Genomic DNA, 22,498 nt, shown 5'->3' with positions numbered 1-22,498 from the left:
TGTATAACCTGCACCATTTGGTACCAAACGTAAACAAAAAAGTGTTTAACGAGCACGTGAAAACAGAACCTATATTGTATACGTACATTTACTTTCCTCATGCACAATTTGAAATAATTATTGGCGTGCAGATGACATCTACTGTACTGCGCGTTTGTGGCTTTTAGAACTAACTCCAAAGTTATGCCACATGACTACGTAAATCACAATTGAGGTAAAACATCCACCCAACAGTTTCTTTAATTTTGCGATAGTATGTTACGATTTGTGTTCTTATTTGGGTTAACTGACATAATTCATCTTTATATTTAGGAAGAACTTTTTAAAGTCTCTTTTGACAACAATATTTGTTCAGTAAACGGTCAAAACGGTTTGGGACTTTATCCGAAGCCTTAAACATTGTTTAAAAAATGGAAATATTTAGTTCTAAATATATCAAGCACTAATGAATTAATATAACAAAAACAACTACCACTACAGCTATAATGACAGTAATAATAACAAGATCCGGAAGATTAGGTGGATATGCGGCTCTAAATTGGGGCAGTGTAGTGGTGTGTTTAAGGTTACCCTTTGTTCTGACCGGTGCCCAGTTTATGCCAGTTTTCACAAGGATTGTATCTGGCGATTAATGGGGCAATACCAAGCGTATCTGTTATTTATCCCATCAATAGCGAATTCAAACAAGGAACGTAATAAGAAATACAGTTATTAATACAGGCACCGTTAACCTTTCATTTTTTATTGTAGTCATTTGAATATAGTGATTTTTTGTTTTCCCAAAAATTAATTTGTGATTTCAAATACTTATGAGAACACATTTGGAGACCAGGTCTCCTAAGATCGCTCTTACTTTTTATATATATATATTGACTTTATTTATTTATTTGTCTAAATTAAAAAGCATCCAATTGGAACTGCCGGAAGGGGGGCCTCAAGACCGGGCCCGGGCTCGAAACCTGTCAATCGCACAGCAGGTAGCCAATCAACGGGAGCCTCTGATTCGACTTCCTTGTATTTTGGGGAAAGATGTGGACGGTGTGTGCGCGTCTGGCAAAGGGTAAACATTCGAGAGTCCCTGCGCTCTGAGAGAGAGAGAGAGAGAGAGAGAGAGAGAGAAACGGGGATAGAGTGAGCCGAGGATAGACAGAGAGAGAGAGAGAGAGAGAGAGAGAGAGAGAGAGAGAGAGAGAGACGGGGGATAGAGAGAGGGAGAGGGAGAGAGAGAGAAAGAGAGAGAGAGAGAAAGAAAGCGAGCGGTTCAACCATCACAGTACTGTAATACAAGCAAGGCTCTACTTCCACTGGAGTTAGCTGTTTGCAGGTTTACATCAAAACAGAACAAAGAAGCGGCGATTAATGCAATAAAATCACGGCATAAAAGGGAAAACGCTCCACTGCAAATAAATACGTGAAAGGAGATTTTCTGAACATCCGAACTGTCCTCTCAATTTATCCCTAATCAAGAAGGAACTAAACCTAAGGATTTCTTTATTTTGCTCAAGTGAGAGAAAGATTGTTAAAGGTCTGAGGTTTCCTCAACACTTGAAGTTTGGAGCGGACAAAACTTTTTTTTTTCTTTTTATATGTGTAGAGAATTTAAAAGGTGTTCCAGAACAAAGACGCCAGATCTAAACTGAAAGTTTACCTTTTGTTGTTTGCAGTATTTTTTTCTTCATTTACTTTTTCAACAGAAAAACGAGTCATTTTCTTCACGTGGATTTTGTGTTGCTGCATTTTACTTCAATCCGTATTTCGAATAAATTATTTATTACATTTATTTTTGTGCTACTACCCGATTTATACAAGACGAAAACGCTTAAAAGGAAAAGAAGAAACACAAGAAGCGTAGAACCCAGTAAAGCTGTCGGGACTTTCAAAGTGAAGCGTTAATTTATGTGAAAGACATCATTGTTTACCTGAAAGAAAACTTCTTGAAGAAGAGGAGGAATAATTAAGAGACTGTTGATACGGGGTTAAAGGGATGGCCACGGCTGCTTCCAACCCTTACCTCCCCAGCAATACTATCCTTTCGTCAGGTTCAGTTGTGCACTCGGATTCAGGAGGGGGTGGCATGCAGACTGGTAGCGCTGCTGTAACCTCGGTTTCTGCAGGATACAGGGGAGATCCAACGGTTAAGATGGTCCAGAGCGATTTCATGCAGGGAGCCATGGCGGCAAGCAACGGGGGCCATATGTTGAGCCATGCCCATCAGTGGGTGACAGCCTTACCCCATGCCGCCGCTGCTGCCGCGGCTGCCGCGGCGGCAGCAGCCGAAGCCGGATCCCCTTGGTCGTCCAGCCCCGTAGGGATGACTGGTAGCCCACAGCATCAGCAACAGCAGGACGTCAAAAACAATTCGGCAAGAGACGATCTTCATACTGGGACAGCCTTGCACCACAGGCCCCCACACCTGGGTCCACATCAAGGGCATCCAGGAGCTTGGGGAGCAACCACTGCAGCACATATCCCGTCAATAGGCGGGGGTCAGCAACAACAGTCCCTGATCTACTCGCAGCCTGGGGGATTCACTGTTAACGGCATGCTGAGCCCGCCACCAGGAGGCCAGAGCTTGGTGCACCCTGGTTTGGTACGAGGGGACACTCCAGAACTGGATCATGGTAGTCACCATCATCACCATCACCATCATCAGCATCAGCACCACCAGCAGCAGCAGCATCACGGTGGAGTGAACAGCCACGACCCACACTCAGACGAGGACACGCCGACCTCGGATGACTTGGAGCAGTTTGCCAAACAGTTCAAGCAAAGGCGTATCAAGCTGGGTTTCACGCAAGCGGACGTGGGCTTGGCGCTGGGTACCCTCTATGGCAATGTGTTTTCCCAAACGACCATCTGCAGGTTCGAGGCGCTTCAGCTCAGTTTCAAAAACATGTGCAAACTCAAACCTTTGCTAAATAAATGGCTGGAGGAAGCTGATTCATCCACCGGGAGCCCGACCAGCATCGATAAAATTGCAGCTCAAGGCAGGAAGAGAAAGAAGCGCACCTCTATCGAAGTGAGCGTCAAGGGCGCACTGGAGAGTCATTTCTTAAAATGTCCAAAGCCTTCAGCCCAGGAGATCAGTTCACTAGCGGACAGCCTTCAGTTGGAGAAAGAAGTTGTCAGGGTATGGTTTTGCAATCGGAGGCAGAAAGAGAAAAGGATGACCCCTCCGGGAGTGCAGCAGACGCCGGACGATGTGTACGCGCAGGTCGGCAATGTGAGTGCAGACACACCGCCCCCCCACCACGGACTGCAAACCAGTGTTCAGTGAGACATAGAATAAAAAAAATTACAAAAATTCAAACTGTTTTATAGATAAAATAATAAGATATAAGACACAGACTATCTACAAGATAGCATTTTTTATACTGTGATTGTGAGAGGGAATATAAATAAGACTGCAGATGTGTTTTATATTTTTAGGACCCCCCCTTCCCCCCAAATCGCATCGATTAACTACACCCAGGGCCTCAAATGTATTAACCTAAAAGGTTCTGTCTGCTCTTTCTTTCAGGGACATTTTTTAGTAGATTACTTAAAAGATGCAAGTTTAACTGGGCCGAATCATCCGAGTGACCAGAGGGTACCCGCTACAAGTACGATCCACCAGGTAATTTTGGCACACTAACAACATCAAGACAAACCAAGTGTAAGAAGTGAATTTTTTATCCTTCCTTTTCATTGCTTGTTTATGTGAGAGAAGAGAGAAAAAGGCATAAGGCACTACATAAAGAGAACAGACTATACAAGTTTAAGGAGCCAAGCTGACAAAAATAAATAAATAATTTGACAGAACAACTGAAAATGTGGAAGAATGCTGATACGTGTAAAGCTTCAAGCTAGACGTGAGAAGAGGACTGCATGATTATATTTTATGGATTGGGCTTGTTAGACCATGAACTCTTTTTTTCTTATAGGACCTACCCCTCCCCCAGATTCTTAGATCTAAAAGATCACCACTTTTGAAGATTGTATTTTATTTTATGGACAGATCATAATAATGGATTTTTTTTAATAAAAAGAGAGAATGGCCATCTGCAGATGCACTTATCCGAATTTCTCCTCTCCCAGAAATCCGTTGCCAAGTTTTGACTGAATGGGTGCTGTGGATGAAATTCTGTAATACTGCCATTTCCAAGCAGTGTTTTTGGTAGGTTTTAATAAACAGACTTTTCAAAGACGGCAATATAGATTCAATAGATCGGATCCTGATCTAAAATATTTACTTTATATTTTCATCAAAATGACTTGTTTTAATATTTTATTCAAAATACCTATGAACTCTTGCTAACGGTAATTTATTTTCCCCAAATCTTGTATTACGTGTTTATTTTTTATTTGGTTTTTATTTTATTTTTTCGAAACGAGCACAAATCAAAATGAGCTGCAAACATGGACAGTTGTTAGGTACTAAAGGTATCTTTTGATGTGATAATTTGATTGTAATTTAATTTGAGTAGTGAATCCGTAAGAAATGATTGAGAAAATAAATTTGTTAGAATGAAACGTGGTTGTCTGTGGTGCATATTATAGCGCAGAAAATATTTTTTCGTTGCAGCAATCTACTAACGTTATTTTATATTATTTGCGATTTTTAAAAATGACTTTTTTAAAACAAATGCGAAGAGCATTGTGTCTGCCGTGATTCTTTTTCATTTGAAATGGTGGAAGTTGTTTTTAAAGGATTTTAAAAAAAATTTAAACATGAAAGTGCATTGAGATCTGCTTGATTTTCTGTCGGTGGTTGCTAACCTACTATGTAACACACATTTGTGTTAGCTGCTCAATTTAAACAAAGCGAACAAATGAAAATATTAGCAGTTTTATGTTACCGGTGTCATAAGTAAAATTTAACGGTTAATAGCAATGTGTATCTGTTGATATATTTTATCAGTTAGAATCATGTAAGGTTTGTTCCATATAAATTAACAGCAATACGCTCTGTGTGTGTGTGTGCATGTGTGCTGCTTGTGTGTGTGCGTGTGTGTGTGTGTGTGTGTGTGTGTGTGTGTGTATGTGTGTGTGTAGACGAAATAAGCTTTCTCAGCAATACATGTGAAACAGTAGGAATCAACGCACTATCCTGTACCCCAATGTCCCCGTCAGGTTTAATGAGTTATGTTATAGTTTTATCTTTTTTCTTTTCTGTCTCAGGCTCCGCTTTAAAACGATCTCTGCTACATTTAATTAAAATTATTCTGGCTCACTATCTACCAGCGCGACATTCCCAATACTCTTTTACTTGAGTAATTCTTAAAACATCGCCTCTTTTTAATAAAACACTCAATTAGTTCGTTATGCACGCTTGTTAAGTATTACAGTATGCGGCCTTTATTCTGTCCATGCCAACTTTACGAAGTTTATGCAGTAGTATAATATACAAAAATATAATAAATAGGACCCACTGAACACCGCTTTTACGGTACTTAGTTTCCAGTTATTAACCATCTATAGTAATCATTTTTCCCATAATGTTGCATAGATATAAAATCTAACATTTACCCAGTTGTTAAAAATATAACCGCACGAGCCCTATGTTGATTCTTCTAACGTGTTAAATTCAGTTGACACGGGTAATACTGATTATATCTTTAACGTTCTAGGATATGGGACTCCTCTGCGACAGCAATTTGTATTTCACAAAGCTTATGCTCGGAGAAAGGTGTATTTAGTAATCGCAATTAAGAACAACAACGACAATAACAATAAAAATAATTCAAAGATCTTTTATCCAAGGTTTCTAGTAATATTAGATATGTAATGTACACAAATGCAGTTGCCATAGCAGCAAAAGTGTGTATAAATACTTTCGCCACTTGTTTTCAAACAGATTTACCCATAACAAAGGTATGTCAAACATACTGTAACGCAGGATAGATATATAAACACATACAGACAGATGCATTTAGAAAGATGTATTAAATGGTTCCTAATGCAGTGAGTGTTGTTAAGTGTGTATCATTTCTAAATGTAACTGATAACGTATTAGCAGTTCTAGTAAGTTATTATATAAATTAATGCTTACAGATTTTATACAATGACTAAATATAAAATTCAAATGTTTCTTGTTTAGTTTTTGTTTAGCTTATTCAAATGTTTCTTGTTTAGCACAATTTAACTAAAGTACTCAGCTGACAGATTAGGGTCGCACCGGTAGTGACGCAATTGCTAGGTAAATCAAGCGGGCAGTATTGGTAACCGAATGCTCTGGTTGGACAGTTTTAGCCACTTTTTTTCGGAATGCACTTGTTTAAAAGAGAGCAACAGGTACCTAGTGTACCTGCGCCGATGAACGCTATAAGGCACAGGTATTGCTTACATTACCACACATGTCCTTCTTCTGGCGTATTTCTAGTATTTTAGTCCCGAAATAGCTCTTCTTGAGCTTATTTTTGGCTTAATATAACTGAGGTGTCCTTCGTTTTCGTTTTAAAATATGAATAGATATTGGATATTCTGAAGTATTCTGCGTTTACGAAATTGCATATAAGAGTAAATGTACTTATAATTTGAAATAATGGCATGTAATATGTCTATAAATATAATGAATATACATTATATTGTGTTGAAACAGTGAAACTGAATACGGTAATCGAGTACACCGCTTCCTTTATAATTTGAAATAAATCGTATTATACTTACTTAATTACAATAAATATACATTATATTGTCTTGAAACGGGGAAAACGTGAATACACTAACCGACTACGCCACTTATTATTACTATTAATATTAATATTATTGTGTATATTTTTTTCGTGGTTTATGAAACGTTTTTAGGTTTGAAACTTTTATCAAATTGCCTTTAAAGTGCAAAACGTTACACAGCTTAAGTGAAATGTGTGTTTGCATTACATAAAATAAGATGTTAGGCACGATTAATGAGAACACTGCCGTAATCGTAATATTCATGTGTACCTAACTGACTTTTTATAGACAATGCTAAATATTACAATTTACCAAGAGCTGCCTGTTTCTTTAGGCTTCTGTCGAGGTCGTAGTTCAACAAAATTCACGACCCTTTCCCTAAGATTCAAATTTCGCGGATGATTTACTATACACTGGTTGCTAAGCAACTAAATTGAAGCAGCGCTCAAGTAATACGCGAGCTTTTGTATTCTCATTAATAAATATGCCACTCTTGCATAGCCTGATTCTGGGTGACTACGAGTTGTAAAACATTACAGTTGATTTTTTTTTTTTTTTATCAAAATGTTTTCCGATTACTCTTTTAAATATTTTAGCATGTTGACTCATTTTATATCTTTGCAACTATGTGCTTGCAAATTTGAAATTCATTCAGTGGTTTATTCGTTTATCTGTATATTCGCATAAACTTTTCTATGAATTTGAAATCAATTCCACTGATGTTTAAGTAAGTAAATATTGACTCATTAAATTAATGTTTGCATTTTAAGAGATTTGCCGTAGCACCCTAACTAAAGCAGGTACGATCATGTCTTGTAATGCAATTCCAGATTTAATCAAAAATGCATTTTATATTAATTGTAGTACAATCTATTGTGATGCGTCTTTGCCTAAGAGTTGAAATGGTACCTCACACCATTCCAGCATTGTTAAGCTATTAGCTGTCTCTTCAAAAGGATACTGCAGGTCGTTAAGACCCACCCTTATTATAATCAGCAGTTGAAGTGAAATTCATAATGTGAAAGAAAAACATGTTCTGTCTATAAAGGAAAGGAATAACATGAATGACTGTGAGAAATATGTGCAGAATAGTTTAGATGTATAAGTTATAAATGCAAAACCACTTTATAATGCGTACGACAATTAATGGAATACATAAACCATTATTTCTTTATTTTATTATTTAATTAATTTATTTATTCACTTGTTAATTAATCTATATCTTTCTAGTAGATTTGCTAATTTTGAAGGCACCTTTACTATATTCATCAATCCTTCCATCACATCTGTCCCTAACCGAGTGCAGTATGTGGCTTCCCAGTGTGTTTTGCAAGAAAGAAAATTAAAGATCTGTTTGAATCCAGTTATTTTACCCTGGCTCGTAGCAGCCTGTAAATCCGTTAAGTAAATATTTATGAATCTTTGGACTAGGAAGTACATATCCCACACGTTTATTGTATGAATGGTGGTAATCCAAAGAATATTACGGATTCATTCCAATTTCAAAATCCAAGTGAGCAAAATTTCTATTAGTTCGCCCGAAAAGACTCCACATGGAAATAATAACTTCGAGAAGGAACATGCATGTCCAACAATATAATGCTTTATGCAAGATCACGTGTGCTTTTTGTTTGCAGTTCACATCTACCGTGAGTGATGATTGAAATTCGTTTACAGATAATCGCATCTATGTAACATACAGCCTCCACACTCGTGTAGATGACAGAAGAATGCAAACATGAAGCCAGTCGATGCTGTTTAACATGGCTCGACATAACTGCAGCACACGCATACACACTGAACACACAGACATATAGCACTCGCTTGCACGAATCGGATGAATCTCAAAGATCTCGACGCTAGGCTGTCGGTTTTGTTTTGCGTCTCTTACCAAAAGACATTTTATCACATTTCATAATCGAAGAGTAAAAAGCGTTATGGAGTCTAAATAATAGGAAATTGAATTGTTTTGGCGTGAGCTCCTTGTAAAAGTATTTTCACTCACTGCTACTGACAAATGGGAGCTAACTCTTTTAAATGGTTATGGTGTGTCACGATGCTATAAAAACCACCCAGGAGTCATTTTCGCGTTGCATGCGTAATGCTAATTAATCTTCATTTGCAATGATGTGCCTCAACTACCATGCATAAAATGCAGAGTAAGGGTCAGATAGTGTAGCTTCATCACTGTTGAACTCCCAAAATATGCGTCCCTGTTTGATCTTCAAACGATATAGCTCTGGCGACAACTGGAACAGGCAGCAGCTCTTAGAAAAGTTTGTAGTCATTGATAAGTTTAAGGTTGTACTTACAAGGAAAGAAAAAGTATTTCAAATTATGTCATCCTGTAATCACGAAACCTCTCAGTGTTCAATAATAAAATCGCCACCCACAATGGTCAAAATACGCGTACACAATATGCTAGATTGACATTTTTTTTTTAACTTATTTGCTGTTTACTTTTAAAATCCTTAGTGTCACTGTCCTAGCTTTACGCATTTTCAAAAGTAGTGTTATAAATGCGCCTGTTTTAAAGTTTACATGTATAAACCATCTTAACCATTATAACGGTAACGTTTTAATCAAAAGCTTGCTATTAAATTAGATGAATGCAGGCTTCCGACTTATGTAGAAATAAATCGTGGCGAACACGTAACAGTCTATAAGGAAGCAGGTCAATGCGATTCCACTCCTTAATCCCCATTGCTCTATTCCTTAAATACAATTAGAGGCGATTTGTTGTTTAATAGTGCTGGCTATACTAATTTCTTCATATTTAAAATCACATTTACTATTCTTTTCTTATTTAGTCAGGGTAATACGTTTAATATGCGCGTTTGCCATTAAACAGACCAGACAGATACAGTAAGCTGGAGAATGTATTTGAAATATCGACATCAGAATCAATAAAAACAGTTTCAATTATTTTTTTCTTTTCTTTTTTTAATAAACAGGACCCGAGTCTTCCCTTAATTATCTTTAGGCATCATAAGCCTACTAGCCACCTGATTATCCAATTTCTAATGTCAATAACATTCTTCCAGAATTCTAGTGGTATCAGCAAAGATCTGACACGAATTTTCACCCACCCAAGTGGCATTGGTTGTATTCTTCAATTCATACATTTTATCGTGTAGTCACGTGTCTATTTTTAAAATTATTGTCAGCATTTCTTCGAGTGGTAATAGTAATAAATTTAAAAATATCCATAATCCGTTGAACTTGCTTTTATTTTTGACCTACATGTGTTAATTTATAGCAAACACAGAACATCTTCAAAGTGAAACTTACAGAAAAAACAATTAAAAGAAATGTTACAATAATGGTATAACGCAGTAAGTTTGTGTGACTGTACTCACCATATGAACTTGAGTGCCTGTTAATTTAATTCAACTAGATATCAGGCCTGAATCGGTTTGGTTGAACGGGGAAATGTTCGAATATTAAGCTAAATAAAGGCAATATCGAACACATTCAGCGAACATGAAATTTTAATTAACTAAGTTGAGGAATACTTCACAAAGAACGTGCATGCTAATAATGTGTTATGGATATGGATATATCTGCTTCTAGTGTACTCCAGATGATGAGGTAACCAAATTATTATGTCTGTCTCCGTCCAAGCATTTTTAAAGTTTATATCTTTATGGCGCTGGGGTTTGTAATGCCATGTGCTTTTATATATATATATATATATATATATATATATATATATATATATATATATATATATATATATGCGTGTGTGTGAACGAAACAAAATAAGAAAAAATATTTTGTTTATTTTTGGCACAAATATTTCTAGCTTGCAGAAATCGATACTGTCATCGGTTTATAATAACAGCGTCAAAGTAATAATAATAATAAAACTAATGTTAATTTCCTCTTCAATTTGTTAACCTTACTTTTTTTGAATTTTTGATTTTTATTTGAGGATTTTTAAGTATTAAAGTCCTTACAAAATGAAGATTTTATTGATGCCTTCTAGTAAAATAGACGCTGAACTTCAGTCAATGTAACGTTGCACTTGCAGGCTTTGCTCATGCAGAAAGCAACACACACATCACTCGTTTAACAAATGTGAGATTTTCTTTATTCTTCCTCACAGATCTACATTAAGAAGCTTGGCATTGCGAACTTGTAATAAAACAATGTAATAATAATGATAATAATAAAGAAAACTTTGTAATCCATAATATTTCTATTCGAATCCAAAGAGTTACTTCAGTATTAAGCTGATAATAACATCTATGCATCCTTGAGAGTCGAACGCCACATCCCAAGTTCAAATTACTACACACTTTCTTAAACTTCTACAGGACACAAAAGAATACAGAAAACTTAAAAACTATATAGTCACACCTTACGTTGCACTTGATGACATTTGTAGTCAAAAGCTCTCAACGCTGTATTTTTACTGAAAAGTTTAACATTAGTTGAAGCTTTTGCCTGTGACGGATGAAAACGCTGGATAGATGACACATATAAAAAGGTACAGAAAGCTGACATCAAAGAAGAAGAGAATTAGTGCCATCAAAACTGAAACTTCGATTGCAGGATATTAATACAATCTTTTGTATCATAAGTTTACTAGTCACTAATCACCTCCCATTTCTAATGAGAAAAAAGCGCATTTCTAAAAGTAAAATCGCAGCGAAATTAAAACCTTCAGTATCTACTCTTCAGTATTATTAATATCATTGATAAAAAATACTTATTTTTATATTGTGAAGTTTTTTTTAAGGAATATCATTTACTTGCACAGTTACAATTGCATTCCAAATTCAAATCCAAGCTCTTGGTATTTTTGAATAAATAAACTACATATCGACAACTTGAATTTTAAAAAAAGGGAAGTTTAAAATTAATGTTACCGTTTCCACTAAGGACAGTTAGTAAAATGTTATTATATTTTCTGTTACTGGATGAAACGAATTCGACATTTCTCTATGACAATTGTCGTTGAAGTTTTGATTATTCCTTTTTTGAAAAGGTTTACTGACTGGTAAATCTATCTGTTTGCTTGCATTTAAAATTTCAACCCTAGTGGTTGGTCCGTGTTGTTTTTATTACTAAATGTTACAGAATGGAAAATTATTTTGGTAATATGCACTTAATTTTAAGATATTGTTTTCTATTTTTAAAGAAGAATTACATGAGTATTTTAAAACGGTCATAAATACTGCACAGTATAATTTCCTCTTAAAATTATGAGTATAATCTAAAGTGCTTTACATTTTTAATGCAAATAATCATAATAGTCTTACCAATTCTTTTTTTTTTTTCAACGTGTAGAAACGTACTCGCTTGTGAAAATGTTTGAAACGGCTTTGCTGCCACCTGCTGGACACAGTAACAAAAACTACATTGTAAAAGAAATGCCTGTACAATACAGGTAGCGCAAACTGAGTCTAGTTTTGGAGTATAATGTAAAACGTATATTTTTTGAAAAGCAGAATACTTACATACATCACCTTGAAACATTCCAAGATGACAAATAAGGAAAAGCTATTTCAACTGCCCTGAATTAAAACGAACAGTTTCCTAAGTTTTGTTTTGGAATACGCACATGTATGATACGGCTTCATACAGGAATACATGTTGATTGTTTGTTAATCCTCTACCATAAAATATCAGAACTATCTTAAACTCGCTTAACTCAGGGTCGTGAGTGGCCGGAGCCAGTCCGGGCAGCACTGACTGCAGAACACGATACAACCCCTGAGCAGGGCGACAGTTCATGCCAGGGTTTATTAGATGCTCTTTTTCCAAAATACACCTTCAAGGGAATAGAAGCTACTTTTCTTTTTCTAAAAAGGCGCTGAATTTGTTTTTCTTTAACTTACAAGAACATGGTAATCAATAACAAATACTACAATTTCTCTTGTAATAATGCCAGTCTTTATTTTTTAACATATGGAAGATTATGGCGACAATTTCCAGTTTGTATCAATGTTAATAAAACGAACACATTTCACTAGCCAATGCATTCACAAAGATGATTCCATCCACAGCACGTGCCGCACGCCGATACTTCCACCACCAACCTGTCTGCCCTGCCCAACAACATCCACTGTAGGTGTACCGAGAAATTGTGTTTTTAAGAGATTCACGAAACATGACAACTACAACCCTTTGAAATTAAAGGCGCTTTAACTATAGTAAATGATTGTATTTGTTAATTAATTTTATAATACATAAATCATTGTCTAAATGCATTTATTTGTTCATTTCATTGGTCAGTGTTTTTTTAAATTACTACTATTTTTTGATTGTTAACGAAAACCTGGCTTTAAAGAATTATAGCTTTCTTCCGTATTGCGTAACCTCTTCCCAGCAGCACATTTACTAGGATGGACTTATCTTACACGTTTTCCTGTATATATATATATATATATATATATATATATATATATATATATATATATATATATATATATATATATATATATATATATATATATAATTTAAAAGCTTGGGAAAGCTTGGATTGGGAAGTTAAGTTTATTCTCATATTTATTTTCATTTTACTTATTCTCGTAAACCTGATACCTGGCTTTAACATTCCGTTCTTTGCTATTGAAGTATTCAATGCATAGTCATTTCCAAGTTCCTAAAAGTTACATTAAAAGTAACAGAATTTTATTACCTTGTAACAGGAAACTAAGCAGACGATTAGAAAGTTTGAAGATGCGTTCTTATCCCGTTGAAAGTAGTCCGGTGTACCTATATTTAACTGTCCAGTCCCACAAAGCTCGGTGCTGAGCGCTTCCAGGCTTCGAACTACCTAAACTGCTTGCTCATTCGTTTCAGTTTACACTTATGTTTAGATAGATAGATAGATAGATAGATAGATAGATAGATAGATAGATAGATAGATAGATAGATAGATAGATAGATAGATTAAACTTTATTATACGTAACTAAAGTCAGTATTTTAAAACGAATGTATGAAGAGCATGATTTATGTTTCAAACTCTATTTACAACGACTCTTATTATTACCCTATTCATTTTTAAAGGATACTAAATACATATATATTTATATTGTATATATTCACCGTAGTTTAGTTTTTATTCTATAAAAAATACGAGTTAAAACTGAAGCCCCACAGGTTTTTGTACATCTTCTTCACTGAATTGGTTTCAGCACATAATTTAGCAGATTTGTTTGTCAGCATTAAACTGTTTTTGATAGGCTAACTAGTGAATAAGACTGCGTTGTCCTTGAGAAGAAGGTACAGCAGTATGCGTCATCAAATGTCTTTTGGTCAGTGCGCTGTTTTTACTAAGCAAGTGTAGAATTATGGAACTGAAAATGCAAACGCACACAAAGAACCAAACCAGATCAAACCTATATATATATATATATATATATATATATATATATATATATATATATATATATATATATATATATATATATATATGATTTTCTGACGATTAGTCGGTGAAATCAATTTGCCACCCGTTTACGCGTTTATTCAGTCCTTAAAAATTGAAGTCGCCACATTTTGTATACGAATTTTTTTAATGTAAATTTTCAAGAAAATACAGTAATGAATGAACATGAACAGAAACTTACTCTAACGAAGTTTTATTTTGATAAAAGTATTAAAAAGGACATATTATGTTTATTCCCAGATTATTATACTAAAAACAGACACCATTTTAAAATTCCACAGCAGAGTTTAATAGCACCTTCAGTTTAGATCTGTGTCCTTTATTCAGTTATAAAAAGGACAGAGTGAGTATAGATTTCAGTTTAGTGTATAGTAAAGATTGAAAAAGATGAAATAAAAAATTATATTAAAATGAATCTGTCTCTGTTGTCACAAATCCAAAAAATCTCTAAGACCATTAGCAAATTACACCAAAATCTGACTTATACTGGAAATTATTTTGCTTCACATATTACTGGAAAATTAAATATAACTGTATTACATTCAAGCCAGGTCTTTAATCTCCAAACAACACATTTCAGTCCAAATATGTGCAAGTCAGAAAGGGAACATTTTGAATTATTCAGACTGAACTGGTCAACGTTAAACATGCAGTCTATTTAAATTTCAACTGAGTGTGTATCTTCAGTATCTGATGACCAGCATATCACATTGCACAATATACTAATAAGAAACAATACTTGCCAGCTTGTTGTATATGTATAATGAGATAATCATTGAAATGGTTAAGTAATGTATGTTGTGAATGTGTATGATTGCCTGTATGTGTGATATTCTTTTACTTTTGAATATGCTGTACAGTATAGAGATAAATAGAAAGATAGTATGGATGCTACTTTTTACTAGTTGTTACATAAGTATGTGAAAGTGTGTATGTGTGCAAATATATATGTATTTATTCATTATATTACTTTTAGCTCCTACTCTACAATGTAGATGAGAGGGACATTTACAATTATTGCACTTTTTGTATTTTAAACTATTCAACTATATATTGGTATCAAGGTTTAGAATTATAGGTTGGGTATTTATATATTAAAGCACTTGCTTGGCTTAAGCAGATCTATGAATACAGAATGATTTGAAAACAAAGTATTTTATCTGTTAAAGCTAAACACTGTATTAAGAGCATTCAAAAACCCTTGTTTTTTTTTTTAAATAAGGTGTATAGAATATTTGCCTAGGTCCTATTTTTCAATTCATAACTGTTAGTAATAGCAGTGTGAAAAAATGTTAGAGCTTTAACCAATTCTTTTTTTTTTTTTTTAATTAATTCAGAGTGTTAGGGGATTTCTCAGTTCATGTAGTTTGGAGTTCATGAGCTAAAAGCACAAAACATCTTATGTTAATGAGCTTGCTGTGGTGAGCAGTGCTACATATTTATAAATTGCTCCCTGTGGTAATGCATAGCCCAGTAATACCACGCAACCTCAGATGTGATGAAGCTGGTGTTTTCTGAAAAGTTTTCATGCTTAGAGTATATCTCTATCAATAGGATGAGCATGCAGCTGCTACTGGCGAGAGATTGCAGCTGTGTTATTCAGTTGGAGAGCAGCGCTCAGTTTAAAGTGGTTTGTGTATCATGACATTAGTGCTTTACACCCAGAGAAAAAAAAAAAACACAGAAGTAACTATATCCACTGTAGATGTATAATTTAAAATTCAATTATTCAACTTTACTGAGTAAAATTACATTTGTGGCAGATTCCTCTCATGTTTGACTTTTAAAGGTATAATTTTTAAAAATCACATGTCTACTTGGCTTATTATGGACAATTATAGATAATCTACCCAGGCAGAGAATGGAAATCTGTGCCATTCTATTAGATCTACTGCTGTACTTTTTATTATCAGAGAACTTGGTGATCAGGTTTGGTTCCCCCTCGAATGCCTACAGATGCAAAGGTAAAAAGAAAATGAAGCATTTAATCCTTGAGTAATACTCTTTTAATAAAGTATTTTCTGACTGAAAGCTTGGGAGATTGCTCAAACATGGAAGCTCCAGAGGGAAGCAGCCTTCTAGCAAAAAGAACACATCAAACAGCTGGGAGCATGATGATTTGGATCTGCACACCGAAATGGCAAAGAAAACCTATATTTGCGACTGCCATTATTTAACAGCATGCCAAAAATGGAAAATGCGGCCTTCAGAGTTTTATTATCTTCTTTGGGTTAGAAGTATAACCTGACAATATCTAAATATAAGTGAATATCCCTGTAAAACTGATTCAGGTACTGTGAACATAAAAAGAAGTACCAGTATGGGTAGTTTCCTATCCTTGTGTCACACTTAGAGCACATGAAGAGCTATATATGAAATTACAGATGCTTTCTCAATTCTCATGACCTTTTACATTTCTAAAATATAACAAAATTATCACTCCCTATGGTCTTGGTGATTTGTGAAGACCTCCATATTTACTAAACACACAAGCTTGTTTTCACCGCAATCCCTTATTAAGTCAACTGGACTGAACATGCTCCTAGGAAAATGAAAAAAAATGTCAGCATAGTAAAAGAAAACATATCAAAGTTTAGATTAAATTATTTAATTAAAAAGGCACTGTTGGAACTGTTTAGTGCTACTCAAAAGGAAATTATACCATGGGGTTGCCTATCATAGTTTTAGTCAATCCTGTCCAATGTTCTTCTACCCATGAAAATATATAGATGAGTGGTCTCTTTAGTAATTTCTATAAACACGATTAAAAAAGAATAGAGATTTTCCTGTTGTGAGAAGAATGGTTAGTTGTGGGTAAAAGTATTTAAGCTCAAGGCTCCATTCCTGGTTTTTGTGAACTTTGCAAATGTTAACCACTTTCCTGTGGATTTCCTTTGGCAGCTTAAACACAATGGTTTGATGTTACTAAGCATATCGCCATGACTGTGTGTGTCCTAGTTTCTCATCCATATGACTGCTGAGATAATCTCTGGACAGTTGGGATTGGATATACTGTCATGAAAATGAAACAATAAATGTATACTTCTACACTGAAAAGCATCAAAACCAAAGCACTTAGAAATGAAAATATGTGTAACGCATTTTGGTTTGGGGGCTAATGTTGTTGCGTCACAGCTCTGAGGACCAGATGTTTTAACTTGGCTTACAGTCTAAGTGTAGTTTGCGCACTTTACCCATGTTATCATGTCCTCATAGTTTCTTCCAACATCCCAAAGATATGCATGTTAGACAGACTGGCTTGGAATGTGCAAATGTGGACGTTTGTCTGAGGGTGTGGTACGTGAAGTACTGAAGTCCAATCCACGATTCCTTAGTTACATCTGAGGCTGCTAGCTGCACATTGACTTTACACTCAAAAGTTTGCTTTAGACAATCGCTAAACGGGTGTTTGTTTAGGTGAGTTGTTCCTTATGTCTAGGAAACATACCATCAATCGTTTGAAGATATTGCTTCACAAATACTGGTAAAAATGCAAAATGTAAACTAATACAGAATACCTATTAATTAAGCTCAGTGAAATATTTTTGTTAACATGATTCTTTTTCGATCTAGCTCAATGTTTACCTAATGGTACACATATTCTCTGCAAATCTCATCACAACTAACCAAAACATTATTAGGGGTCATGCACCATAGATTCTGGCCTCTAATGCTTTTCAGTTTTTCAGCCTAATTTGTTGTTTCTTTAACTGTTTTCAAATGCTAACTCCATCAAAGTGGAAGAACACAGAAGTCTGAAATACAGCAGAGTAATAAAGCATGAATTGCTGCGGCAACATGTTGTACTAGTGCATGCTCCCCAACCTGACCTGTATTCTCATTGTTTTCACATATTACATGATTCACCTTTAATTAAACCTTGAATACTTACAAATATTTATTCCATAAGCATTCCTCTGCTGTTCTTACCATTTTTTTTTCACCTTACTATTTATTGATGTGTTCATTTGGTCATGCTAATGCCTTGTTTAATGAAAGAACCTGTTGAGCACTTTGGTCCAAGACCAAGGCAGGATTCCACCTTGTCAAGTGTGTGCTACCAGAGAGTCAGCTAGTCACTGCAGACAGTACAAGATACTCCACTATTTGGAGCTGGAATGCTGTGGGGAGCATTGAGCCCACTGTCCTCCCCTGCATGTCTTCCTTTTTTTACAACCACGTTCTTTTACTTCATGGTCTTCTTTAACAAATTTATTTTTCCAGAAACCAAATTTTTCGTGAATGTGGATTTAACAAATTCAGAAGGTTATGTCTCCATGAACGAAGTTCGACATTTCAAGATATACCAACAGAGAATGGTGGTGTATAGTAAGAGCTCATGCCAGACTGCAGTTCTACTGTTTTAAGTAGCATCTAGGTATAAAGGCACTATTGTGGTTTATGGTGCGAACAAAATAAATATGCTTATAAATTAATAAAAATTAACCAGTGAATGACATAAATTAAACATTCATCTTTCCTTGCCATAACATCATAATGTTGTTTTCTTGTGTCATCTGGTAAGCACCACCTTGTGTTTGTCCTCTCATCAACATTAATATTTTTAGTAATAATTTAACAAAAGGCTAACTGCTATGTAGCCAGGTACTCAAAGGCAATGAAATGTTTTGGTGTACCTACACTTCTGGTAAACTGTAAAAAACACTGAGCAGAGTGCAAAAGAGAATTTGGGCAGATCGAACGGATTATTTTGCTTGTACACAAAACACCTTTTATCAAACAGGTCTCTACAATAATTTTCATCGAACTGCAACACACCTCCCTTTTACACGGTGGGATTCGATGTTTGCTTAAATGAACTAGCTAACTTGCCAATGAGCCACAGAAAACACAAGAATAAGAATAAGACCTGCTTACGATCAAGAAGAGATAGACATCTCATAGCACTTTCTCTAGACCTACCATATATTTGGTAGGTAAGTACTGTTAATTCATTGTAAAGTACAATAGTCTACTTCTTAGGTATTTATAAATCACAAATAAAGGTGCAAAATGAGATATTTTGAACTAGAGGTAAAATATCTGAGATTAATTTGAATTTTTAATAGCTACATTTTGCTGCTGCACCAGCTCGATGTCATATGAAAACAGTGCGTTCTGACACTGCAGTACTTTTTAACACACTACAGCTTCGGGACTCTGTGCGATGCCAATGAAGTTACCTTTAAAATATATTCCAATGAAAAGTGAAGAAATATGTGCCTTAGCTGATAGTCTTTTTGTTAACCTTTTTGCTTTAATTTAAATTAGATATTAATTTATTTATTGAGATATGAAAAAAATTATACTGGTGATATATACACAACAGAATTTTTACAGGTTAAATCAGTTTTTATAGTAAATATTTTAAAAAAGGAACATGTTTTATGCATAACTAAATGAAATTTTTTTTATTCTGTATATATAAAGTATACTGTGTGTGTGTGTGACTGTACAGTAGAGGACAAGAAAACAGTCACAGGTACCAGTCACACTTACACCCACAAGGCAAATAATATTTAGAAATGCACACTGCAATTATTTTAGGTTATACATGAATATATTTGTCAAGTTTAAATTTAATGTATTAGTCTCATGTTATCTACAGGACAATTTGTATAACATCCAATTTAACCTTCCCATTTCATTCACACCCTGACACGACTGGATTTCTAAACGGCTAAAATTTTGTTAAATAATAACATACCAAAGATAAAAATAATTTTACATTCATTGTGTGTGAGTGGTTCAGTATTTTAAAAATTATTAAAGTTTTATGAAGATGAATTGCCCCCAATTTAAAGCTTAATGCAACCTCCTAGTAAATGGTCTTGTGATTGTTTTTCTCCATTCGGAAACTTTTATTATAATGAGATTTTAAAAATAAAATCTTATCCTACTACATGAATCAGCTATTCCACTGCAGAAAAAAATGTCATTGTCACAAGTCTTTTCCTTATATGTGTAATTCAGGTTTAAAATCAGTCAGAAATTATGGTTGTAACAATTCCCATTACACAACAGACTATTACAGTATGCTTAGAACATTTAAAAGCACTTCAAGACATGCAGTCGAGACTCTGTTGTTTTGCATTTAAACTTCTAGTTGTGGCATGGTGGCACAGTGGTAGCACTGCTGCCTCACAGTAAGGAGACCGGGGTTTGCTTCCCGGGTCCTCCCTGTGTGGCGGTGGCGTTTGCCCCCATAACCCTGTGTTAGGATATAGCGGGTTGGATAATGGATGAATGGACTTCTAGTTGTATGCCAGATCATCAAAACTGAAAGTTCTCTTAAAATTTTAATTCATTTGCCTTTGTACATTTGTTATTATTTTAAGGCCAGGATATGTTACATACAGTATGTATTGATAATATACAATATATTTAGACATATTTAAATTTGTATATTTAAATACATTTTTAAATAAATGACCGTTGTTTATGCTTACAGTGGAGAAAAGCTGCCAGAAAAAAAGTGTTAGTCACAATTATGCATGCTAATTTTGAATTTATTCAGGAAAACTGTGTTATGATATAGTTTTGTAGTTTATTAAATGTCTTCAGATCACACCTTTTATTGAACTTATCATGAACATCACATTTAGGGTTTAACAGGCTGGCAGAGAGTTTAAGACTGGAAGACAAGCACTATGACTGGGAGTACCTTTGCTCATGTTAGGAGTTTAAATGCAAACAGTTCAGCAAAAGTATGCTATGCATTGGTGAATTCATTTGGTTCTTGCAGGATACCAGTATCAGGAGATGAGGAGTAAGATCAGCTGTAATAATTACCACTCTGAATGAGGTGAAATATCCATAGAGAGAAAGAGAGCCTGACACAACTATCCATTTTATGATGTCTTGCCTATATGTCAATCGATCTACCTATCTAGGTGTTGGGAAGAGGCAATGCATTACATGTTGGTCAAACATGCAAGTAAGAATTTCACTGGTACAAGTGACAATATGATTACTAATGTGCCATAGAAATTGGTGGCAGTAAGATAAGGACCAGCTTTACCTGAATACAAGGTGCCACACTTGGTGGTATGTTTCTCTTTTCTCCTTTCTAGGTCAGCAAAAACAGCAGGGGATGCCTTGGACATGATGATGGGTCTGAATGTGCAGCAGAAGAGAGCCCAGTATCTTCATGGAGTCCCATGATATCCTGCACATATACACCTGTGCACAGCATTGGAGTGCAAAGTGGATATCAAGAAAAACAGCTAGTGGAAGACACCAAACCCTATCTTAGATCCAAGAACATATCCTGCTCCAATAGTAGAACAAGCTTTTGGGAGTTCTTGATTGGTGACTTTTACAATTAATTGTTTTCAATTTATTTATTTCAGCTTACTTTGTTTCTTCAATTCCTTGTAACATGAGGCTGGCAATAAATCTTTGATTTTTACAGATAACTGTCTCCATTGTCCATGTGTGTTGAAAACTGGCTTATTAGAAATAAAGATATGGCAATAGGACGGGCTGGTAAAGATTAAAGAAGAAGGGAATGATATGTGATTATGAGCTTCATGACCGGCTACATTGGAACCATGCTGACTTTGGTCTGACTAAATATATTATAAATTATTATATTATAAATATATTATTCATTCAAAACTCAGAGTTGTTAAGTGTCAAATTCAATTCTTAAAGTTGAAATACATATGTAAGTTTGACAGTGGTACATGCATGAACAACTTAAAGTAAATTATAAGTCATATATAAATTTATTTTAAGAAATATTCAACTACATTGTGCATTTTATAAATTACAATTGTGTATTTTATTTAACTAAACTATGGTGAATTTGAATACGCAGATTTGAGACTGTATATCCAATGTGATTTAAAAAATGACAAGTATGTGATACAATTGTTTCCATATTTAAAGAGCTGGAGCAGTCATAGGTTAAGTAATTTTCATTGTGGCACACAGTGAGTCAGCGATGGGGACTGGATTCATGATCTTTGGAATTACAATTTAAAATGTTATTAACTAAACCAAATACATCTTCTTTAACTTCTTTGTTAGCTGTTGCACAGCCCTTTTCACAAAATAAAGTCAGAGCCGATAAGCAGCTGTAAACAGTTAAAATGCTCATGTCGACACCACTTGGAACCTTCTTAGAGCATTTAGGGATTCAGAAAATTTGTCCACTGAAAAAGTGAGAAGCTTCCTGTACACTCTTCCCTGTGTTATTTTAAGAATTATTTACACATGCTAACTGATAAACTACAAGATCAATAGAACGTGTAAAAACTAAATGAAAACATATTAAAGCGAAGGAAAACATCTTCATATCTTTCTTGCAGGTGTTGTATATTTTTCACACAACACAGTGTTGTCTTTCTCTCCATGTCTGACTGAGAATGATTTCTAGTAAAGCATCTTATAGCTTTGTTATCAATTTACCCTAAATGTGAAATTGGCCTTGAGTA

At 34.9% G+C, this 22,498-nt stretch overlaps 1 protein-coding gene across 2 annotated transcripts; it reads left to right on the top strand.

The window, feature by feature from the left end:
• Positions 1-1,213: 1,213 nt before the first annotated feature.
• On the top strand, positions 1,214-21,467 carry LOC120522996 (POU domain, class 3, transcription factor 3-B). 2 transcript variants are annotated; one of them, XR_005632547.1, is made up of 3 exons: positions 1,214-3,223; positions 3,521-4,156; positions 21,131-21,467. XR_005632547.1 is itself a non-coding variant. In XM_039743883.1 (2 exons), the coding sequence occupies exons 1-2, from the start codon at positions 1,985-1,987 to the stop codon at positions 3,632-3,634; spliced, it is 1,353 nt and encodes a 450-aa protein (XP_039599817.1). In that variant the 5' UTR covers positions 1,214-1,984; the 3' UTR covers positions 3,635-4,512. The 2 variants fall into 2 exon arrangements, 1 of the variants encoding a protein (XP_039599817.1); XM_039743883.1 differs by lacking the exon at positions 21,131-21,467 and having other exon boundaries at positions 3,521-4,512.
• The last annotated feature ends 1,031 nt before the right edge of the window (positions 21,468-22,498 follow it).

This window comes from Polypterus senegalus, chromosome 2 (assembly GCF_016835505.1).
Source record: "Polypterus senegalus isolate Bchr_013 chromosome 2, ASM1683550v1, whole genome shotgun sequence".
Classification (NCBI taxonomy): Eukaryota; Metazoa; Chordata; class Cladistia; order Polypteriformes; family Polypteridae; genus Polypterus; species Polypterus senegalus.
The sequence above is the reverse complement of the archived record's forward strand: the minus strand, read 5'-3'. Positions and strand labels throughout refer to the sequence as shown.

Bases quoted from the DNA above. Each gene is read 5' to 3' on its own strand.
- LOC120522996 (XM_039743883.1), top strand. From the start codon at position 1,985: ATGGCCACGGCTGCTTCCAACCCTTACCTCCCCAGCAATACTATCCTT. The intron at 3,224-3,520 runs GTGAGTGCAGAC...TCTTTCTTTCAG, and splicing joins TGTACGCGCAGGTCGGCAAT to GGACATTTTTTAGTAGATTA.